Source organism: Cynocephalus volans, chromosome 4 (assembly GCF_027409185.1).
Source record: "Cynocephalus volans isolate mCynVol1 chromosome 4, mCynVol1.pri, whole genome shotgun sequence".
NCBI classification, from domain to species: domain Eukaryota; kingdom Metazoa; phylum Chordata; class Mammalia; order Dermoptera; family Cynocephalidae; genus Cynocephalus; species Cynocephalus volans.
The window spans coordinates 142,244,102-142,267,614 of NC_084463.1; the positions used below are offsets into that span (position 1 = coordinate 142,244,102).

The 23,513-nt window shown below is 36.4% G+C and overlaps 1 protein-coding gene across 3 annotated transcripts in view; it reads left to right on the forward strand.

Moving 5' to 3' along the window:
• TTC17 (tetratricopeptide repeat domain 17) overlaps nt 1-23,513 on the forward strand; it is a 131,622-nt gene that overhangs the window by 91,319 nt on the left and 16,790 nt on the right. For all 3 annotated transcript variants that reach the window (XM_063092905.1, XM_063092907.1, XM_063092908.1), the window contains 3 exons: nt 417-537; nt 2,762-2,921; nt 4,069-4,152. In XM_063092905.1, coding sequence (XP_062948975.1) covers nt 417-537; nt 2,762-2,921; nt 4,069-4,152 — 365 coding nt within the window. The remainder of the gene's footprint in view (nt 1-416; nt 538-2,761; nt 2,922-4,068; nt 4,153-23,513) is intronic.

Genomic DNA, 23,513 nt, shown 5'->3' on the forward strand with positions numbered 1-23,513 from the left:
TCTTCAACCCAGTGAAGCACTCATTTATTTTTACTTCACCATCTACCTTAGAGAATAGGGCTTTACTCACAGCAGATCTTTATTTATTTTTTCTGACCGACAAGGGGATCGCCACGCTCAGCCAGTGAGCACACCACCGGCATCCCTATATAGGATCCAAACCCGTGGCCTCGGCGCTCCCAGCACCGCACTCTCCGGAGTGAGCCACGGGGCAGGCCTCACAGATCTTTATTCCCATTGATGTGAATGACAAGATTTTATAAATTAGATCTGTAGATGGTGGAAATTCTAATGACTAGAGGAATGACTGGCACCACCAAATACACCAGTCTGAGTGAAGTGATCACCAAGGCATAAGGCACTTTGGGTTCTGTTCCTTTGCAATTGTGTCAATTCACAACATACTTTCCTTCCAGGAAAAAAACATGACTACCAGAGTCTGGGATGGCCCAGCCCAGATGAGTGCCTCAAACTCCGCTGGGTAGAACTGACTGCCATCGTGAGTACCTGGCTTGCCGTGTCTTCAAAAAACATTGAGTGAGTATCCTAAACCTCTCTCTCCTTCATGGCATTTATGTATCTGTGAACCCACTGGGTCTCAGCTGACTTCAGGGATGCTCACTTTGTCAGCAGCTATTAAAAGAGTCATTCATTCTAGAGCTCGTGGCTCAAAAGATGACCATTGCTGACCAGCCCACAGATGGAATAAGCCCACTGTAGTGAAGCAAGGAGTGTGCCCCCTTTCCCAGTGCTTTCTCTCAAACTTTGTAAGCTTTCCAGAAGTCATGTATAACTTAGTTTGAATTGAAGACTGGATCCCTCTTTACAGAAGCACAAAACCCCTGGTCTCTCAGGGACATCATGCATGCACTTGTCAGGGAACAAGAGCAAACCAAATGTCCAAAGACCTACCAAGACCCAAGCTGAGCAAAGCTGCTTCTCTGATAACGGCCTTTTCCTCTCTGCATACTCATTCCCCTTTGCTGGCCCCTTTTCTGCCTTTGAGTGTTGGAGTTCCCCAGTATTACCATAAGCCTTCTTTTATAATCACTCCTAGTCAGACTGACCTACTCCCAGAACTTTAGTCACCACTAATGTATTGACAACTCCTAAATTTGAATCTCCAGACCAGACCTTTCTTCAAAGTCTTCAGTTCATTTATCCAGTTATCTGCCTGACCTCTCTGTGTAGATCTGTCAGGCACCCCAAGCTCAGGAAAACAACACTTACACCCTTTTTTGCCCACTCTTCATGCAAAAAACCATTCATTTTGTTTGTTTTTCAATTTCCTCTTTTTAGTAAATAGCTCCAACAGTGTTTAGGCCAGAAACCAGGAAGTCATCTTAACAATCCTCTTTTCTTACTCCTCAAACCCAGTCTACAACCAATTCTTATCACTTTTGCTCCTTGAGTGTGTTTCAAAACTGTCTACTTTTCTCCGTCTCTATTGCTGCCTCCTTAAGCCAGAGCACCACCATCTCCACATAGGTCCACTCAGGTGCCTCCTATCTGGTCCTCTTGTTCTGTGTACTTCTGTCTCTATTCAATCCATTCTCTCCAGTGTACTCAGAATTCTTCAAATATAAGTCAAATCATTCTTAAAGCACTCGAATAACTTCTTCTTGCTGTTTAAAGTGGCCCACAAAGCCCTTCATGAACTGCTCTCTGCCTGTCTCTCCATCTTTAACTCTGCCCTCCTCCCATCGGGACCTTCACACATAGTGTCTCCTTTGCCTACAGTAGTGTTCTCACTGCTGCTTCTGACCTGGTTAATTCATACATATCCTCTGGTCTCAAATCTTATTTCCTCAAGGAATTCTTCACTAACCACCCCCCTCCTCCATCAGTGCAGAGGAAATATAAGGGGGTCTTTTAAAAGTTCATGCAAAGGGGCCAAGCCTGTGGCGCACTCGGGAGAGTGCGGAGCTGGGAGCGCAGCGACGCTCCCGCCGCGGGTTCGGATCCTATATAGGAATGGCCGGTGCACTCACTGGCTGAGTACCAGTCACGAAAAAGACAAAAAAATAAAAAATAAAAATAAAAGTTCATGCAAAGATTTGCAATATCTTTTAATTCTATTTTTTATGAACTTTTTAAAGTACTCTTGTATATCCCTTCCTACAACATGCTGTCATTATACCATGTTTGTACCTTTTTATGATAGCATGTCTGTAATAAGTGAATCACTCACAAGACGATGAACACTGTAACAGCAGAGACTACATATGTTTTGTTAATTGTAGCCCTGGCATCTGACATGTAATAAGCTCTGAATAAAAAATGAATGAATGAATGAATGAATGGTTTGCCTAATATATGCTAAACATTTTAAACAGCTGGAAGTAAAATTTGGCAATACCAATTTTCCATAAAAGCACATTTCCAGTCTATAACATTTAGCCTCTGTATAGTGGGGAAATGACCACTTTGGGTCCATAAGGGAAAGTACTTGCATCTTATACATAGATGCAATGCATAACTGTATCTGTATAAAAGTTACTGTCTAAGCTTTAGGTAACTTTTTCTGTGGGGACAAGTTTGCTTCTGTGCATAAAGGAAAAGGAAAAGGTCAGAACCAGTTGTGGGTATTTATCACTGTTTGTACCCTGGAAGAAGAAATCCTAGACTAAAATTCACCTGGTTTAAAACCTTCCCAGTGAGCAGATAGCATACTGAACTTATGATCAGCTGACGGTTAATGTTCTCTCTCTCCTCACCCACTCAAATTCTCTATAGTTAATGTGATAATCTCCTTTTTCAGCATCACAGAACACATAGACTTTGCCACCCCAATACAACAGCCAGCGATGGAGCCTCTTTGCAATGGCAATCTCCCCACAAGTATGCATACCTTGGACCACTTGCATGGGGTTTCCAATCGAGCCAGCCTGCACTATACGGGTGAGAGTCAGTTAACAGAGGTGAGTGCCCAGCTTTGTTATATTACATCAACAGAATGAAAGAAGAAAACCACGTGATCATCTCGATAGACATAGAAAAGGCATTCAATAAAATTCACCTTTCCTTCACTATAGAAACTTTCGACAAGTTAGGTATAAAAGGAAAGTATCTCAACACAATAAAGGCCATATATAACAAACTCACAGCTCACATCATACCGAATGGAATGGAACTAAGAACTGGAACAAGACAAGGATACCCACTATCACCACTCAGTGTTCAGCTTTTTGTATTTTTTAGCCACACAGCTTGGATGCACCTAGTAGTAGCACACATGTCTAGGCTTTATTTTTTTTTTTTTGCCTTTTTTTAGTGGCTAATATTTAGGTGGCTTTAGGCTAAGCCTAATTTCTTTGAGGCCCTGGGACCGAGTTTATACTTTTTTTTAATGACTATCAAATTTTAATTCTGATTCACCCCTCAAGGTGGATACTATTTTCCCTTGTCATCAGACAGAGTCTCTTGAGAGAAATGTTTGGGGCAGTTCACTCTCCTGTAGACATTCTTAGGAAGGAAGGGAAGGAGGGCAGACCCAGCATATACCTAGCAAAGAATATACCTAGAAGAAGGATTGCAAAAACAAGTCACAAATGACCAACAATAGAGGACTGGTTAAATAAATTTTGGTATAGATATAAGATAGTACACAGTGACACCATTAGGAAAGATGTAGTAGAAATATATTTATTGGTATGAGTAAATTTTCAGAATATATTATGTGAATACAAAGGTGGTATAATCTCATATTTTGTGAAAAAAATATGTGTATACATAGAAAAATATCTGAAAGATATATAAAAAGGTATAAACAGCGGCTGTGTCTGGGGTTGGAATTACAAATAGTTTTTACTTTCATTTACTCTATTTTCCAGTGTTGCTATAATGAATGTGTTTTACATGGCGATAATTTTTATTAAGTGGTAGAGAGCTGAGGAGATGGTAAAACAGCCTTAAATGTGTCTTCCACACTCTACCTTGCCAACGGGACCACGGCATGTATCCCAGAGAAGAAGTCTGTGGCTCAGTGCCTAGCTCAGCATCAGCAATGTCATCTAGATCCTGCCTCATTTTCATTCCTCTAATCTGCCATCTTCCTCCCTGTTCCAGGTACTGCAAAATCTTGGCAAAGACCAGTATCCACAACAGTCACTTGAACAAATTGGCACTCGAATTGCCAAAGTTTTAGAAAAGGTAAGTTACCCCACAGGAAAGCTGGAAACTATTACCTACCTTCTAACTTCTCTTCCAGATTATTTGCCCTTAAGTGGCTCTAACCTCTTCTGTTAGTTACTCAGCAATTGGTGACTAAAGGGATAATGTGAAATAACCCCACTCAGAATGTTTCAATCACTTTTCCATTACTTTTCCTATCACTTAGTATTCTTTTTTGCCTCTTTGCTTACCTTCTGTGGTGAAATTTGCCTAGTCAGTTTTCACTTCTTTACTCCAGCATGGGTATATAGAGGTGGTGGTATTGGAAACCATGGAATCTAGATATATGAAATAAGTCGGGTGTTCTTCTAGTGGTGAAGAATATTTGGCATTTTGGGTAATGGATGGGAAACACATCTTGAAATATCTTTTCTCTTGAAGTCATGAAACAAAATATTTACAAAACTGCATTTTAATACAGCCTACAGATATGAAATTGAGAGGCTCTAAGACTACTCATCTACCTCTGCAATATTTGAGTAAAGAGGAGGTGTATTTTAAATTTTATTCAATCACTTTATGGTTAAGAATCTCTGTACTTTATTACTGTATAATTTTGAAGAGGTAATAAATATCACACAGTGATTAAGAGAATCAACTCCACTTCGAGTATGAACATGACAGTGTGAGACAGCAACCTCCTTCCTCTTCTGGATATCACACATGGAAAAACCACCAACAAATCCCATTTGTAATGAAACTAGAGCACAGACTCTTAAAAAAAAAAGTAAGGATTGCCAAAAGAGGTTAAGATTGATACAGAAGCCATACAGTATGAATTGTAGCAAAAGTCAGGCAGGGAAAGCAATTTCAGAAAACATCAGCCAAAATTTACTACTTGATGAAACTTTCTACAAATAGCCCAGCCAGGAAAACCCTGAGTAACAGAAACAGAGCAGATACAGCATTGATATAAAAATAGAATAAAACCATAGGAAAGAGGAGCAAAACTTACCAGAGAGGACTCTGCAGAAAAATTTTGTCGTGGAACAGATTACAATTCAGACTAAACTTTTCTCCATGAATTAAAAACCGTATTGAACAATTGCCTTTATGAATAAAGATCATAAAGCTAAAATATAAAAACACAAGGGAGAGATTGCAATGGATAGAAAAACAGGAGATAGAAAACAAATGCATGAAACTTGAATAGCAAGCCAAACACAGGAAAGAAGCAGAAAAAATGGTCACAGCAATGATGAAAGAATTGAAAGGAGCAGCAAGTAGAACACAGCACAAATACTGAAAGGGATATACAAGATAGAAATGAGAAAAGTGACCAAAATACAGAGTTAAAAAGAACTGAAGAGAATATGGGAAGGACACATCTAAAGCTAGATTCAAATAAATAAGACATAACAAGTCTTATTTTATTTCTGTAAAATATATTTAGTAAAAAGGGCATAATGTGTGCTGGAGAAAACTGATCCTGAACAGTCAGCAGCAACACTTATTCAAACAAAATTATTCAACTTTAAAAAGAAAAAGTATTCTTGACTTTTACTTCAGACATGACCAATTAGTCTCCCAGAAAGATCCTTCCACTGGAGGAAGGAACAACTGTAGCCTATACACAGGACATACTTTTTTTGAGTTATTGCTGGTCTCACAGAAGTAGGTCTGTCCCTTGATTGAAAAAAACAAAAATGTGAAATGTGAACTAGCTGAGAGCTGGGCTAGAGCTTCAGGAGGCTAGTTTGTCTTGAGGACAGATGCTGATAAACTCTGGGTACTGAACCCTGAGCCAGTGACTGGGGGAGCTGAGCCTCAGATTCTGACATTGAATTGATACAAGTCACGCAAAAACAACTTAAATTAGAAAAACTAAAAAATGAGGTAATTAGCTAAAAGATTTGAAAAGAGAGTAGACAGAACATCAGAAAAAATTATAAATACAGTAGATTACTTCCAAATAAAGACAAAACAAGAAGAATACAAGAGCAAATAAGCAATGGATAATGCCTTAAGGAAAACAGAAGACAGAAATGAGGAATTGATTTAATCTAGAGAAAATGAAGGAAAAATTAAAGGGATCTGAGAAAAAGTGATAGATATAGAAGAAAGAAAAAGAAGACCCAATGCACATATAATAGAAGTCCTGAAAAAGAAACCAAATGACACGGAGCAAATATTAAAAATTATAATTCAAGAAAACATTCCTAAAAGAAAAGATAACATGAAATTACATATTGAAAGGGCATACCACATACTTGGGAAAACCAATCCAGAATGGCCACCTCTAAGAAATATTCTAGTAAAACTGTGTTTAAAAAGAAGAAAAATGTTCCTTTGGACATTCAGGTAAAATAAAACAAATGTTACCAGATTTTTCAACAGCAACTCTTGATTACAAAAGAAAGTGGAGTAACATTTAGGATACTTAAAGGAAAAAAATGTGAGCGAAGGATTTTATGTGCTACCAAATTGACCATTAATATAGAGTACACAGACAAATTGTGATGAACATACAATGAATATTGTTCCTGTGAGCCTGTTTTTGAGAAGGCTGTCCACTAAAGAATGAGCCTCAGACTAACTAAATTACCTTAGCAGCACTGGTATAATGGACTAGTAGCAAGTGTTATGTATTTGCCTGTGGAACCAATACTAAATAATACTAAATACTATAAGGATTTAAATACTATAATAATACTAAATACTATAAGGATTTAAATACTATAAGGATAGTACTAAATACTATATAGTAAGGATAGATCTAAATACTATAAGGATAAATACCAATACTAAATACTATAAGAGAGACAGTATTGTATGTAATGGTTTATACTCTGAAAATGTCGGTATAGGACAATTATCAAAAAACGGTGAGAGAATGGGAGAGTATATGAAAGGTAAAATAAGCTTACTGATTAATTAATAAGTATTAGTTGGAAATTAAAGAACAGTACTTCAGATGCTGGTGGAGAGAAAGGGAAGAAATGTTAGAAAAAGTTAGAAGGTAGAGTCCATATTGTACATAGTAGGAAACCAATAGAATATATCCCAAAAATAATGTGGAGGAGGGAAGAGTAATGGTATTATATAAAAGCTTTACTACATTACTATATAGGTAATACAGGCCTTCCTAAATACCAAAAGATAAACTGAAAAGAGACAGTGTGCAAATAAAACAGACAATATAGTAAAAGAATACACATTCTTTTTTTTTTTTTTTTTTTTAAATTGACTGGTATTGGGATACTAACCCTTGACTTGGTGTTGTGAGCTCCCCGCCAGAATACACATTCTTACAGACATATTCAGGGACTGAGGACAAACATTTTAACTATATCCATAAACGTAAATGCGCTTTCCTCACCTATTAACAAAATTTTCATTTTGGTTAACAAAGCATAATTAAACATTGTATTATATTCAAAACACACTTAAATAAAATTTAATAAGATTTAAAATAAAAATAAAAGGATGGACAAGGTGTACAGAGCAAATACAAATAAGAGCAAAGTTTGTGATCTTCATAGCTGACAAGGTAAGATTTACATCAAAAAGCGTGAAGTGACAAAGAAATACACTAATGCTGAAGACTACAGTTTGTAGTGAAGTTATAACAGTTATTAATATTTTATGTACATTCATGTGCCACATAATGATGTTTCTGTAAATGATGGACCACATATCTGATGATGAGGCCGTAAGATTTTATTGGCTATACCATATAGACTAAGTGTGTAGTAAGCTGTACCATCTAGATTTGTGTAAGTGCACTCTGATGTTCGCACAACTAAATCACCTAACAGCTCATTTCTCAGAAAGTATCCCCATCAAGCAACACATGACTATACTCAATAACTCAGAAAAAAATTTCATAAAGGAGAAACTAAAGGAGATTCAGAGAGAAATAGATTAAAATATATCCCAGTAATAGTGGACAAAAAGTTGTAAGGATATAAAAGATCTAATCAGTAAGGCAGATCTTATTAGACATATCAAACTCTGAACTTTGCTAATAGAAAATACACCTTTTCTTCATTTGAACATAGAATATTTATAAAACTTGATTTTATCAGGGCAATGAGCAATTCAAATAAATTCCAAAGAAGAAAATAAAAATAGCATTCTCTGACCAGAATGTAAAAAGTAAAATAAAAATTAATAACAAATATAAAAGGCCTTCTACCGGCAAACTCTAAATCATTCGTTTAAGCAGCTGCTGAGGCAAAAGAAATGCAAAATAAAATTTAGAATTTTTTTGAAAATAAATGAAAACAAAATAGTGTGTAGAATAGATCTAAAACAGTTATCAAAGGAAATTTCATAGCATTAAATACTTATATCAGTAAAAATTAAAAAAAGAAAAGATATTAATTAAACACCCCAAAAAACAAAGGGGAAAAAATAAACCAAACCAAAACAAAGCAAAAGAAAAGAATTAACAAAGAAAAATGTTACATTAATTGTGTAGAAAATTGATAAAAATAATTCCAAAGTTTATTTTTTTTGTATATATTGATAAAATAGACAAATTACTAGCTGATGTAATAAAGGAAAGAATTACCCAAATAAAATTAGAAAAATGGAGGAAATAATATCAAAACAGGAAATTTAAAGAATCAGACTACTTTGAAAAAAATATGAAACAACTATGCATAATTTATGCAGATAAATTTGAAAACCTAGATGAAATAAATATTATTTAAGAGAAATACAACTTACAAAAATTGGCCTCAGGAGAGACAGAGTCTAATTCAAAAAAATTGCCATAGAAGAAATGGTTGGGGTTTTTTTCCAACCAAAAGCTCACTAAAGCCCAAATGACTTCACAGGGGATTTTTAGTAACATTTTATTTTATTTTATTTTATTTTATTTTTATTTTTTATTTTTTTTAATATTATAGTTATCATATATAGAATTATGTTCTTTTTTTTTTTTAATTTTATTTTGTCGATATACATTGTGGCTGATTATTGTTGCCCATCACCAAAACCTCCCCCCTTCCCCCCAATGTCCCCTCTGTTTGCTTGTCCTATCAACTTCAAGTAAACTAGTAACATTTTAAAACCAAAAAAATCTCAATGCTGCTGTATTTCAGAGCATCAAAAAAAAGAAAACATTTATTTTATGAAGTGAATATATCATTGACCCCAAAATATGAAAACATTGTCATTAAGAAAACTATAAAGCTATTTCTCTTGTCAACATCAATTCAAAAGTGATAAACAAAATATTAGCAAACAGAAACTAATAGCACATTTTAAAAAAACAATACATCATGATCAACAGGCTTTATTTCAGGAATGCAAAATTGGTTCACTGTTTGGAAATCATTAATATAATACTTCATATTGATAAAGGGGAAAAGCATGTAATCATACCTATACTTGAACAAGTATTGGTCATATTCAATACCAACTTATATTAAGAACTCTAAATTAGGAATTGGTAGGTACTTTTCTTAACATGATAATACACACACGCACGCACGCACGCACACACACACACACACACACACACACACACACACCCCTCAGCAGAAAAGCCAGGACTTTACTAGATGCCTTCTAGACGCTTTCCTGCTAAAGTCAAGAATAAGACAAGAATGTTCACTGACCTGAGTTTGGATGTATTTATGTACAGAAAGAAAACAACTGCATTCCGACTGCCTACGTGTATCCGATAAGGTCTTATGTCTGGAAAACCCAAAAGAATCCATGGAAAAGCAACTACAAAGAATAAGAGAATTTAGTCAAGTAACAGATTAAAAGTTAACACACATATAAAATCAATATTCCAGTTAGGATATAGGTCAAGGTAGGTCATCCATCTTTTGGGGAGAGGAGGGAGGAGGGAGGCAGCTGGCTGGTATGAGGATCCAAACCCTTGACTTTGGTGTTATTAACATCGAGCTCTAACCGACTGAGCTAACCAGCCAGCCCTAGGTCAAGGTAGGTCAGTGCATTGCAGTAACTTAAAAGATAAACTTTTAAAATCATATTTTTAAAGGCATCAGAGAACTATGGATACAATGATATATGAAAGAACTAAATTGCTAGTGACAGAAGAACCTTTCCAAGGTGAGCTGGTGATTGTCAGCTGGTTCACCCCTCCCCTACCCCTGGGGCACTTGTTGATTCTGGGTATAGGCTAAGAATCAGGCTCAGACCAGGGAGAAAGCCGACACTGGGGAAAAGAGAAACCAGTGAAGCTTTTAGCAGTTGCTCAAGGTGAAATTAACAGATTGGAAATCAAACACATGGCCAGTTTTTCTCCAAAGAGCATTTGATTAAAGCTAAGGCCACACAGGAGTCTGGGGAATTAGGCTAAAAACTTTTAAAAGGTACAGTCAAATATCTCTTATATCACACTGCTTAGGAAACAAAGAGATGCTGGGTGACAGAGCCAACCTTAAGCATACGGCTAGTTTTACCCTGGGCTGAGTAACGCTAAAAGGGAAAGTCTTTTAGGGCTGAGAAGACAGACACCCACCAGGCTCTTAATCAAAATCTCTGGAGTGCCACACCTGAGGTACAGGAAGTGAGGGGAAGAGGGAACCCAGTAACAGATTGAGTCTTAATAAAACTGAGCCAGCTCCAACCTAACTGGAATGAGTTAATTGATCAAACTCTTACTTAGTTTGCCTAATATAATGAAGGGAGAACCTGCCCTGATGAAGTATAATATTATCTGGAGCCTCTGTGGTTCTTTTATACACAAGGATCAGAATACAATTTTTAAAAAATACTAGCAATGCAAAGAAGCACGAATATATGGTTGATGACATAGCAAAATACAGACAATAGGAGCAGAGTCACAGATAATCCAGATATTATTGTTAGCAGATGAGGACTTTTAAATAACTACAATTAATATCATGAAAATAAGGGAAAAGATGAAGAAAATAGATTAAAAGAAATATGTTTTCACTAGAGAATAATTATAAAAAAAGAATCAGGTAAACATTCTAGAACTTAAAAATACAATAACAAAAGCTCATTGAATGGGTTCAATATCAGATTGAACACATGAGAGCCCAGAATTGGTAAACTAGAAAAATAATGCAAATTGAACCACAGAGAGAAAAAAAGGTGGGGCAGGAAGCTGATAAGAGCATAAGAAACATGATAGAAAAAACTCCAGAGATCTAACACATATAATTAGGGTCTCAGAGGTAGAAAAGAGAAATAATGGGGCAGAAGCAATATTTGAAGAAATAGATGAGAATTTTCCAAAATGGATGAAAGATAGCCTACAGATTCTAGAAGCTCAGCATCCCCAAGCAGGGTAAGTACAAAGAAAATCACCCATAGGCACAAAACAAGCCACTGAAAAACAAAAGCTTAAGAGCAGTTAAGAGGAAAAATATTCATTTCTGTATCGGTTGTGTTTTGCATACTGCTCTAGAACTTGGTGACATTAAACAGCAGCCAGTTTTTTGTTAACATGATTCTGCTATCTAGGCTGAGCTCAGCCAGGCACCTCTTCTGCTGGTCTCGCCTGAAGTCACTCATGCTGCTGGGCCTAGACACCCAAGATGACTTCACTCAACATATTTGGTGCCTCTTGGGAAGGCTGGAAGAGGGGGCACTGGCTCCATCTCCACGTGGTCTCCCTAGCTCCAGGTGGTCTCTTCAGCACAGCAGCCAGTACATGATGGCTTAGGGCTCCAAATGGGTGAAAACAGAATCTACCAGGCTTCTTAAAGCCTAGGCCAGGAATCCGGGAAATAGTACAGCATAATTTCTAGTGCATTCTTATTGGTCAAAGCAAGTAATCACAAAGCCAGCTAAGATTGAAGGGAAGGGACAGGACTTCTTGATTGGGCATGGGCAGTAAGAGGGGCAGCAAAGAATTTGGGGGTATCTTTAATTTACCTGAGCCTTCTGGCCACAAATTGTTTAAATTCCTCTCATGGGCAAAATATACTCACTTCCTCCCAAGATTGCCAAAATCTCATCTAATTATGGCATCAGGCTCAGTCTATTTATATATATGGAAGAGGCTCCTCGGGTACAGCTTCTCTTGATCTGAGTGAGACCTATAAATTAGGAAAAAGTAATCTGCCCCATCTACCCCCACCCCCAGCCTACATAGGTATGGCAGGGGTGGGATATCACATTAGTTTAAGAGAGGAAATAAAAGGCGTGTAGCAATCCCACGGCAATTCTAAAATGTATCTGGCCATATGTCACCAATTCGCCCAATTCCAAGGGTAGTGAATAATCCTTGCTTAGGATCTACTGTGGTTCCCTGGAGTTGGTTTCACAGCTCTTGACTTTTCTCTCTGAGCCATCTTTTCTTTTCCATAAGAAATATCCCATGTTTGTAGCTGAATAGCTTTTTCAGTCTGCTTCCTGCCAATCTCTATCCCTTTCAATCCAAACTGAGACAACTTTAAAAAACATTGTGGATTTTCAAATTATAAACCATTCCATCAGATTTCTTCAAGAAGGCTCCTATCTACTTTGAATATGGATCAGGGATAATACCTTTAATATTCTTAGATGCCATTTGTCTGACTGAGAGTGTCTACTGGGCCACTGGCTTAAATCTTTCTGAAGTAGTAATAACAAAGGGTCTTACTACCATGCCCTTGATTTTATCTTGACCTTGAGGCAATATTTTACTGTCAGCACCTGGACTTGACTTTTGTTTTTTATAACTTCAAAACTTTTTGCTGACTGAAGAAGCTGGTCATGAGAAAGTTTTATTTTCTAACGTTGCAGGTCCCAGGTTGGAAGTATTTTTCCCAAAATTCCACTTGAAAACTGCACAGTTCCTTGTTTAGTTCTTCCCTTTCTTAATTCCTTATTATAGATGGTTATAAAAAAAAAAAATTTTTTGTCACTTTCAGCATTCTTCCTGGAAATCTTCTTAGCCAGATCCACAACTTCATTAGGTATTTTTTCTATTTTCCAAGATAGAGCCTCCCCACTTGTTTTGCCAATAGATAGCATGCCTTCTCTCCAGCCTCCAGTAGCAACTTCCTCAGTTGCTTTTCCAGCTTCCATTAATAGTCTCATGCTGCTCTTTCAGCAAATTTCTATAACCCATTCCCAAAACCAATGCCACATGTTTTAAGTTTCTGTCATGGAAAACCTCCATTCTAATACCAAATACTATTTCTGTTATCTATTTCTACCTAACAAACCACCCTAAAATTTACTAGCTTAAAAACAAAACTGTTCTTTGCTCAAGAGTCTGCAGTCTGAACTAGACTCAGCTGGGCATTTTCTTCTGACCTCACCTGGAGTCATTCATGCAACTGCAGATATGTGGAGATTCCACTGGGCTATAGCCATCAAAAATGGCTTTACTCAAATGTCTGGTGCCTTAGCTAGGGTGGCTGCAATAGCTGGGGCATAGCTAGTAATCTTCTCTCCTTGTGGTCTCTCCAGCAAAATAGCTGGACCTTTTTAGATGACGGCTCAGGGCTCCAAGCAGGAGGAAGCAAAATATCCAGGCCTCTTAAAGCCTATGCAAGGAACTAGAGCAGCACTACTTACATCTATTCTATCTGTCAAATCAAGTTCCAGGGCCTGATCAAAATTAAGGGCAGGGGAAATATCGTCCACCTCCTAGTAGTGACAAAGATGTGTGGCCCAGTATTAACCTGAAATTATAACCTACAAAAGAAAAACTATTAGGTTTTTAGTTTTAAATCAACTAGAATTGTGAAATTAATATATAGTATTATGAAAACATTAATTGACTAGACATTTCTAATTATCAATTACTATTTTTTCAATGAATTTAATATATTGTCTTTAATATCATACATGTTTGTGTTGTGTGCTGAGTTCAACAGAAATAAAGTTTTATATAGTTCTGACCAAAAAAAAAAAAAAGAAAGAATGTGTGCTCATCTTTAATCTACCCCAGTTACCTTCACAGTTGCAACAATGAGACTAATAGGTTCTCAACAGAAATGATGGAAACCAGAAGCCAGTGTAACAACATCTTTAATGTGCTGGAAGAAGAAAACTGCATGCCTGGAATTCTATGCCAGCAAATAATCAAATTAAGGTGAAATAAAGATGTGTTTAAAGAAACAAAATTGAGAGAATTTGGCACTAGTAGGCCTATACTGAAATAAAAATTGAAGGGAGTTCTTCAGAAAAATGATCCAAGATAGAAATATGGACATGCCAAAGGGAATGAAGAACACTGGAAGGAAAAATATAAATGAATTGTAACTGTGCAAAATAATAGTTATAGCACCCTGAGGAGTTTCAATTTTATGTGTATATAAATTCATGGTAATAATAACATAAATGATGGGAAGGAAGTAAATGGAATTTAAAAGTCCTAAGGCTTAATTAGTATCAGCCAAGTTGTAAAGTAGTCATTTGCATTGGCTTTAATAACTGAGAATGCATATTTTAAGCTCTAGGCTAACTACTAAAAATTATTTTTAAATGTAACTTAATAGAAGGAAAATGGAATAATATAAAACATTTGATTAATCCAAAGGAAGTCAAGAAAGGTAAAGGCACATAAAAATAGAACACAAATAGTAAAATAGTAAATATAGACTCAAGTACATTAGTAGTTGAGTGCAAAAAGACTATGTAATTAAGAATTAAATGTAGACTGGATTTTTTTAAAAACCCAACTATATGCTGCTTACAATAGAAACACTTTAAATATTAGAATACAAAAAGGATGAAAAATACAAAGATGGAAAATAATATATTGCACAAACAATGAAAGATATTTGATATTGCTACACTTTCATCAAAAAAGTGAACTTTTTTTTTTAATTGAATCATAATTGATTATACATATTTTGGGGATCCAATGTTGACATATGTTGATCAAATCAATATTATTAGTATGTATATTGTTACAAATCATACTTATTCTTTATGCCCCTTGTCCAATCTCTCCCCATCCCCCAGAAAAAGTAAAGTTTAAAGTAAGAAGCATTATTTGAGTTAAAGTGGTATATCTCATAATGATAAAAGGATCTGTGATAGGCTCAATAATAGCCCCCAAAAGATATCCACGTCCTAATCCCTGAAACCTGTGAAAGCTACCTTGTAGGGTAAAAAATGACTTTACAGATACAATTAAGGATCTGGCAATGGAGAGATTATCCTGGTTAGCCAGGTGGGTCCTAAATCCAATTGCATGTATCCTTATGAAGGAGGTGGCAGAGAAGGATTTGACAAAGAAGAGGAGAAGACAATGTGACCATAAAGAGATTGAAATGATGTGGCCACAAGCCAAGGAATGCCAGCAGCCACCAGAAACCAGAAGAGGAATGAAACAGGTTCTCCTCTAAATCCTCAGGAGGGAACACAGCCATGCAGACACATTGATTTTGATCCAATGATATTGATTTTGGACTTCTTGCCTCCAGAGCTGTAAAAGAATACGTTTCTGTTGTTTTAAACCATCAAATATGTGTTAATTTGTTATAGTAGCCATAGGAGACTAATACAGATTTAATTCACAAGGCAGATAATGCTCCATAAATTATATGTACTCAATAACATAGCTTAAAATATATAACATAAACATTGACATATCTAAAAGAAGAAGCAGACATATTCCCAATCCAAATAGATTTTAATACATTTCTTGTAATAGGTGATAGAACAAGCAGACAAAAAATTAACACAATTACAAACCCAACTTTAATTGACATATACAGAGCACTGCACTGAACGGTGACAAAATTCGCATTCTTTTTAAGTGCACAAGGAAGGAACATTTATCATATGTAGACATTTAACGTGACTAAGCCATAGAGAAGGCCTCAGCAAATTTCCAAAGATTGAAATTATTTAGCGTATGTGTCTGACCAAAGTAGGTTAAGCTAGAAATTAGTAACGTTACCGTAGAAAAATAAATAGCATTCATATGAAGATACAAGAGAATTAAAAAAGAAAATACCATAGGCAAAACTTTCTTAAAATCTCCAGAACCTAAGTGAGGAAAAACATAAAACACTTCTGAAAGATTCAAAAATGTCTTGAACAAATGGAAAGATTTAACTTGAATGTAATGTCCCAGCATCATAATCCTGTCAGTTCTCTCCAATTTGTCATTTTAATGCAGTAGCAATAAAAATGCCCTGTTTTTTTCTCTGTTGCTATACAAGCTAAGTGTAAGTTGATTTGGAAGAACATACAAGCAAGAATAATTAAGCAAACTATGAAAAAGAAGAACAGTGGGAGAAGATGAGGATTTAACTTTATAAGACATTAAACATACATGAAGTCTTTAATTAAAGCAGTTTGATATTGGTGCATAAATACACAGACTAATGGGGAAAAATAGAAAACTAATTGCATATGGCAGTTTTCTATATTATAAAGGTAGCATCTCATCAGTGAGGTGAAATGCATGTTTTAATGCTAGATGGGGGAGAAGGTAAAATTAGATTCATTTCTTCCACTGAACACCACGCTAAATTTTAAGTGGATGAGAGATTTAAATAAATGTAAAAAATGTCCTCATACAAGCACAAGTAGAATATGTGAGAATTCCTCTATAACCTGAATGTAAGGAAATTTTCCTGATTGACTAAAATTCACACACAATAAGGAAAAAGATAACTAAATAAAATTACATAAAAATTTAAAATTGCATAATTAACAGTGAAAAGGCAGCCTACAAAATGGGAGGAAATATTTGCAAATCATATATCTTATAAAGGGCTAATATCCAGAATATATAAAGAACTACAACTTACAACAACAATAAAACAAATAGCCTAATGTTAAAATGCACAAAGAACTTAACCAGACATTTCTCCAGAGATGATATATAAGTGGCCAATGAGCATATGAAAAGATGCTCAACACTACTAATCATCAGGGAAATGCAGATCAAAATTACAATTAGGCTGGCTGATTAGCTCAGTTGGTTAGAGCGCAGTGTTGATAACACCAAAGCCAAGAGTTTGGATCCCCATAGCAGCCAGCCAAGAAAAAAAATCACAATGGGGTATCAACTCACACCCATTAGGATGGCTACTATAAAAAAAAGTAAAATAAATTAACAGGTGTTGGCAACGATGTGGAGAAATTGGAACCCTTGTGCACTGTTGTAGGAAATGTAAAGTGGTGCAGTCACTACAGAAAACAGTATCACAGTTCCTCAGAAAATTAAAAATAGAATTACCATATGATCCAGCATTTTACTTTTAGGTATATATCCAAAGGAATTGAATGCAGGATCTCAAAGAAATATTTTCACACCTATGTTTATAGCAGTACTATTCACAATAGCCAAGAGGTAAAAGCAACCCAAGTGCCCATCAACAGATGAATGGATAAACAGAATGTGGTATATACCTACAATGGATTCAGCATTAAAAAGAAAGGAAATTCTGACACATGCTACAACATGGATGAATCTTGGGGAATTATGCTAAGTGACATAGGCCAATCACATAAAGACAAATACTGAATGATTACACTTACATGAGGTATTTAGAGTAGTCAAATTCATATAGACAGAAGGTAGAATGGTGGTTACCAGTGACTGGAAGGAAGGGATTGTGGAAAGTTGTTTAATGCATATAAAGTTTCAGTTTTGCCAGATGAAAACACTCTGAACATTGGTTGCACAACAATGTGAATATACTAAACACTACTGAACTGTAGAAATGGTTAAGATGATGAATTTTATGTTATGAGCTTTTCAGTACAATAAAAAACTATCAGATTAGACAGCAGAACAGATGATTAGTCATAGCAGAAAAGATGAAAGACAGCCAAGACAAGTTTTTAGAAGATATCCAAACTGAAGCATAAAGACATAAAGGAATTTAGGGATTGGAGGTGGGCGGCAAGGGGGCAATAGACAAGAAATAAAAAACAGGTAGAACACATCCAAAAAAAATAAAAGTCCAACATATGGAGTCCTGAGAGAAGAGGAGAGACAGTGGATTAGGAGCAATGTTTGAAGAGGTAATGGCTAAAAATTTTCTAAAAATGATGAAAGACATTATTCCACAGAGGCAAGAAAGTCTGTGACCCACAAACATAAATACAAAAGCCCCACTCGAACAACATAGCAAACTGCTGAAAATAAGAGACGAAGAATAAAATCTTGATAGAGGAAAAAAATGTCACTTTTAAATGAACAGCAAGACTGACAGCAGGAACAGTAGATCCAGGAGGCAAAGGAATGGGATATCTCAATTGCTGAAAGAAAACACTGCCAATCTAGAATTCTGTACCTTGCAAATATCCTTCAAAAAATGAAGTGAATAAAAAAATCACTGTGTGTGGTATTGGCAAAAAGATAGACAAATAGATCAGTAGAACAGAATAGGGAAGCTAAGAATAGACCCGTACATATATGGTCAAGTGATTTTCTACAAGAGTATCACAGCATTTCAATGGGAAAGTAAAATATCTTCAACAAATATTTCTGCAACAACTGGATATTCGTATAGAAGAAGTGGGGAAAAACCCCAACCCATCCATACCTCACATCACCCACAAAAATCAACTTGAGATGAATCATAAATGTAAACATAAAAGTAAAGCTAAAACAATAAAGCTACCAAAACAAAATAAGAGAGTATTTTCAAAAGTTTGCATGAGCTATACCAGAGAAAATTGATAAAATGGACTTCATCAAAGTAAAACTTCACTTCAACAGACATGTAAGAAAATAGACAAGACACAGATCAGGAGAAAATATTTACAACATATGTATCTGACACAGGATTTGAATCCAGAATTTATAAAGAAATCCTACAACTTAGTAATTTTAAAAAATACAGTGCAGTTTTTAAGAGGCTGGGTCTTGTGAATAGACATTTCACAAAAGAAGATATGCAGATGTCTAGTAAGTACATTTAAAAAGTGCCCAACATACAAGTTATCTTGAAAGGCAAAATAAAACCACAATGAAATACCATTTACACACCCTCTAGAAGGGCTAAAATGAAAAAGATTGATAACAAGTGTTGGAGAGGATGTAGAGAAATTAGAACTCTCATACATTGGGCCGAGCCCGTGGCGCCCTCAGGTGAGTGCGGCGCTGGGAGTGCAGCGACACTCCTGCCGCGGGTTCGGGTTCAGATCCTGTATAGGAATGGCCGGTGCACTCACTGGCTGAGTACCGGTCACGAAAAAGACAAAAAAAAAAAAAAAAACTCTCATACATTGCTAGTAGGAGTGTAAAATGGTACAGTTATTTTGGAAGATAGTTTATTAAAAAGTTATGCATACGTGATGCAGTAATTTTGCTGCTAGATATTTATCAAAGAGACATGAAAGCATATGTGCACAAAATACTTGTTAAAAAAATGTTCACAGCAGCTTTATTCATAGTAGCCAATAAAACTGGAAACAATGAGATGCCCATCAAAAGAAGAATAAACAATGATGTATTCATACAATGGATACTATCCAGCAAGAAAGAACCAACATCCACAGCATGGTTGAATCTCAAAAATGTTATGCTAACAAAAGAAGTTAGACACAAAATAGTGCATAGTGTACGATTCCAGCTATATGAAATTCAAGAATAGACAAAATTAACCTATCATGATAGAAGTCAAATCAGTGATTGCTCCATGGGGGAAGGTATTGACTGGGAAGGAGAATGAAAACTTTCTGGAGTGCTGGATATTTCTGGGTCTTTAAGTAATTGTCAAAACTTAATGTTACAATTAGGATCTAAGCATTTCTTCCTATGTAAATTATACCTCAGTTTTCTTAAATGAAGTTTAAATAAAGACTTTAGACCACAAAACACTGAGAGATGTGTGTTACCGACTAACCTGCACTAAAAATCACTAAAGGGGTTTTTTTCAGGCAGAAATAATCCCAGATGGAAGCTCAGAAATACAGGAAAGAGCAAAGAGCAACAGGAAGGGTAAATATTAGAGTACATTTAAATGATAAAGGCTATACAAAATAAATAATGTCTTCTGAAGTTAAAATTCATAACCTCAGTAATAGAAAAGACAAAAAAGGAGCTGCATTAATCACTCTAGTTAGTCTTAGGTTAGACATTTCAGTTAGACATTTCACGTTCATGCAGCTCAGCAGGCCTCACTTGGCATGGGCCTCACTCAGAGGGATATGGGATAGGAAATGCAGCTTGCCACCATAGCAGCATCAGGTGGGAACCTCCAGAGTGAACCTCATAGTAGTTCACACCTTAGTCCAGGGCCATTCTTTGCCAACCCCTCTTTTCTGCCAAGTGACAGTTCCGGTACAAGGGAACAAATACAATGATTAATTGTGGGAACTACCCTGGCTTAGATGCCTTAAGTTCCAAAGTAGAATCAGTATCTTTTGTAATAGCTCCATGGGCATAGAATTCTGGAAAGGAACATGGCTGGCTACAAAGACCATGGCACTTGGAAGTTCAAATCTGTGGCTTTCCATCAGGTATTTATAGTTAACTTACAGTCATCCCAGTCCAGATAAGTTACCAGTCAAGGTCATTTTTTACCATAAGCTATGTTGCCTGGTAACAGCTAACATTCCCCTCCCCCACACCTTTTTCTTTATTAGGTTTTCAGGGAAATAGAGCTAGAAGGTTAATTCAACATCAGTTTCCATTGTAGGCTTACAGACTGACCTCCATGACCTTGAGTTAATAATTTTAGTACAGAACCCAGACTTCAAAGTACATCAGAATCACCTGGAGGGCTTGTTAAAAAAATTGTTGGGCCTCTCTGACCCAACTTCCTTATTCAGTAGGTGTAGGGTCGGGCTTGAGAATTTATGTTTCCCATAATTTCCCAGATAATATTGGATGATACTGCTGTCTGAGGACCACAGTTTGAGACCAGTGCCTTTGTAAATGGCAGTGACAACGAAGCAAAAGCACTTCCCCATTCACCATTGACAAAAGAACAAGGACCTCTGTATTCTCTCAGCTTCAGCTTTTAAAACAGTCATTATCCTTTATTACATCTTCAGAAGCGTATCTCTATGCATCTCCTTAGGGAGTTTTTGAATTTGCATTGCCACTAATTATCACTGTTAGCAGATGACATTGATCAGACTCCATTTTAGAGTTAAATTGGGCATGCACTATAAGAACCCTCAGCACACTGCTCAGGTTACAGCTGAGGGTGCTCTCTACAACATGGAGCTAGAAGCCTTTTCAAAGGTTCCCCCGGTGGCCGCAGATTTGCACCAAGTTGTTGCCATTGTCACCTCAATCAATTTGTACATCAGGTTACCACATAGTCTTCCCATTTATGTCCCCCAGTCCCCAGGTACAGAGTCCTGGACACTACTCGGTGCTGATTGGATCAGCAGCCAACCTAACGTGGTCAGAGCCAACCCAGCTGCTCCATCACCTTTGTCCAATCACAGACCCGGTAACAAACATGGAATCTCAAGCTTAAATGCTTGTCTTCTCCCCACTCCCAGCCAGGCATCAATGCCTCGTTTGGCCCAAATGTAGCTGGGTTTCTGGTCAGGTTCATTTCATGGCCAGTGGAGAAGAGTGGGTAGTTTCTCTCAGCATAAGTTTGTCTCCAGCTTTCATTCTTTTCCACAAAGGGAAGATTTATCCACTGTCACACCATGCAAATGTTTTACTATCAAATCCAGAAGGTTGGCCCCCACTGAGGCATTAGTATCATCAGCATCTCTCTCCCCATGCCATTTATACTATAGTGCCTTGGCTATATTAAACTAAGGATATGAAAGTTCATTCCACTGCTGACACTACTCTGCAGTGTTACTCCCAGTGGTTTTAGAACTAGCTGGTAGGTAATTCACCCTCACACAACTCAATAGGCCACTTGAGGTCTTGCATTCCCTCAGAAGGATATAGAGCAGGAAAGAGAGCAAGCCAGATGTGCACCTTTTCATGTGTTTCTCTGAGTCCACAAAGCTGTCTGGCAGCAGTACCCGGGAGCTATTCTCTGCCCATCCCCACAAGTGACAGCTTGGGAGCAAGGAATCAAGACCGTATGTGTGGGTGCAGGAACCACCGTGGCTTTGAAATCTCAGTTTCCATATAGGAAATGATACTTCTTATAAAGTCCCTTGAGCCTAGAATCCAGGGGTTGCAGCAAGGGACAAGAAATATCATACTTGGGAAAGCCTAGAACTGCAACTTTATACCAAGTCATCCACAGTCTTTCCAGTCAACTTGCAGTTTACCAGTCAGGTCATCCTTACCATGCAATGTTGCCTAGTGACACAGGTGACATTCTACCTTTATTAGGTTTTCAGGGGAACATAGCTAAAAAATTAACATGAGATCAACTTCCTATGAGTATTCATGGATAAATTGTTAGGTTTTAGCATTATCAGAAAGGGAATAAAATTAATAACATATTGTCTGTAATAAGATGAAGAAGTTGCAGTCTCTAGGCTAACCACTAAAACAACAGTAAAAGAATGTATGATTAAGGGAAAATGGAATAATAAAAGACATTTGGTTAATTCAATAAAGGGACAAGAAAGGAGGATAAAGGAATATAAAACAGATGGGTGAAACAGAAGGTAAATCATAAGATGATAGAGATAATCCCAATATATCAGTAACCACAATAAATACAACAGAACTAAGTATTCCACTTAAAGGACTAACATTACCAGACAGTTAAAAAGGTGGACCCAATTACATGCTTTTTAAAAGTAACACACCTTCATATAAGATATAAAACAGTTGAAGTTAAACATGGATAAAAGATATACCGTGCAAACGCTAATCAAAGGAAAACTGGTGTAGCTATACTAATATCAGACTGTGGAATTTAAAACAAAGCATTACTACAGGTAAAGACATATTTCTTAATAATAAAGTGGTCAGTTCACCAGGAATGTAGAAAGCTGTAAATCTATATGCAGCCAATAGCATAGTTTCAAATTCTGTAAAACAAGCATTAAACATTGATAGATCTAAAGTGAAATAAGCCAGGCACAGAAACAGAAATACCAAATGTCCTAACTCATGAGTGGGAACTAAAAAATAAATGAAAGAAAGAAAGATACAACAATCACAATAATATGTTGAACTTTCAAAAGGAGAGAACAGAACTGTGGTTACCAGGGGTAGGAAAGGGAGATAGGGAGGAGTGAGGAATTGGTAAAGGACCACAAAAAATGATTACATTGTCTAATGATAAATATAGTAATTATCCTGATTTGGGCATTCCATATTGCACACAGGTATTGATATTCAACTCTGTACCCTACAGATATGTACAATCAATTATGTTATGATAAAAAATTAAACATTGATCTAATAGAAGAAATAAATGAATCAGCAATCATAATAGTCTTTAACATACATCTCAATAGGTGATAGAATTAAACAAAAAAATCAGTAAAAACATAAAATATCTTACTAATAAACAAACTTGACCTAACCGAAATTTATATAACGTTGCTTTCAACTATAACAAAATACTCATTTTTAAAAATGCATACAG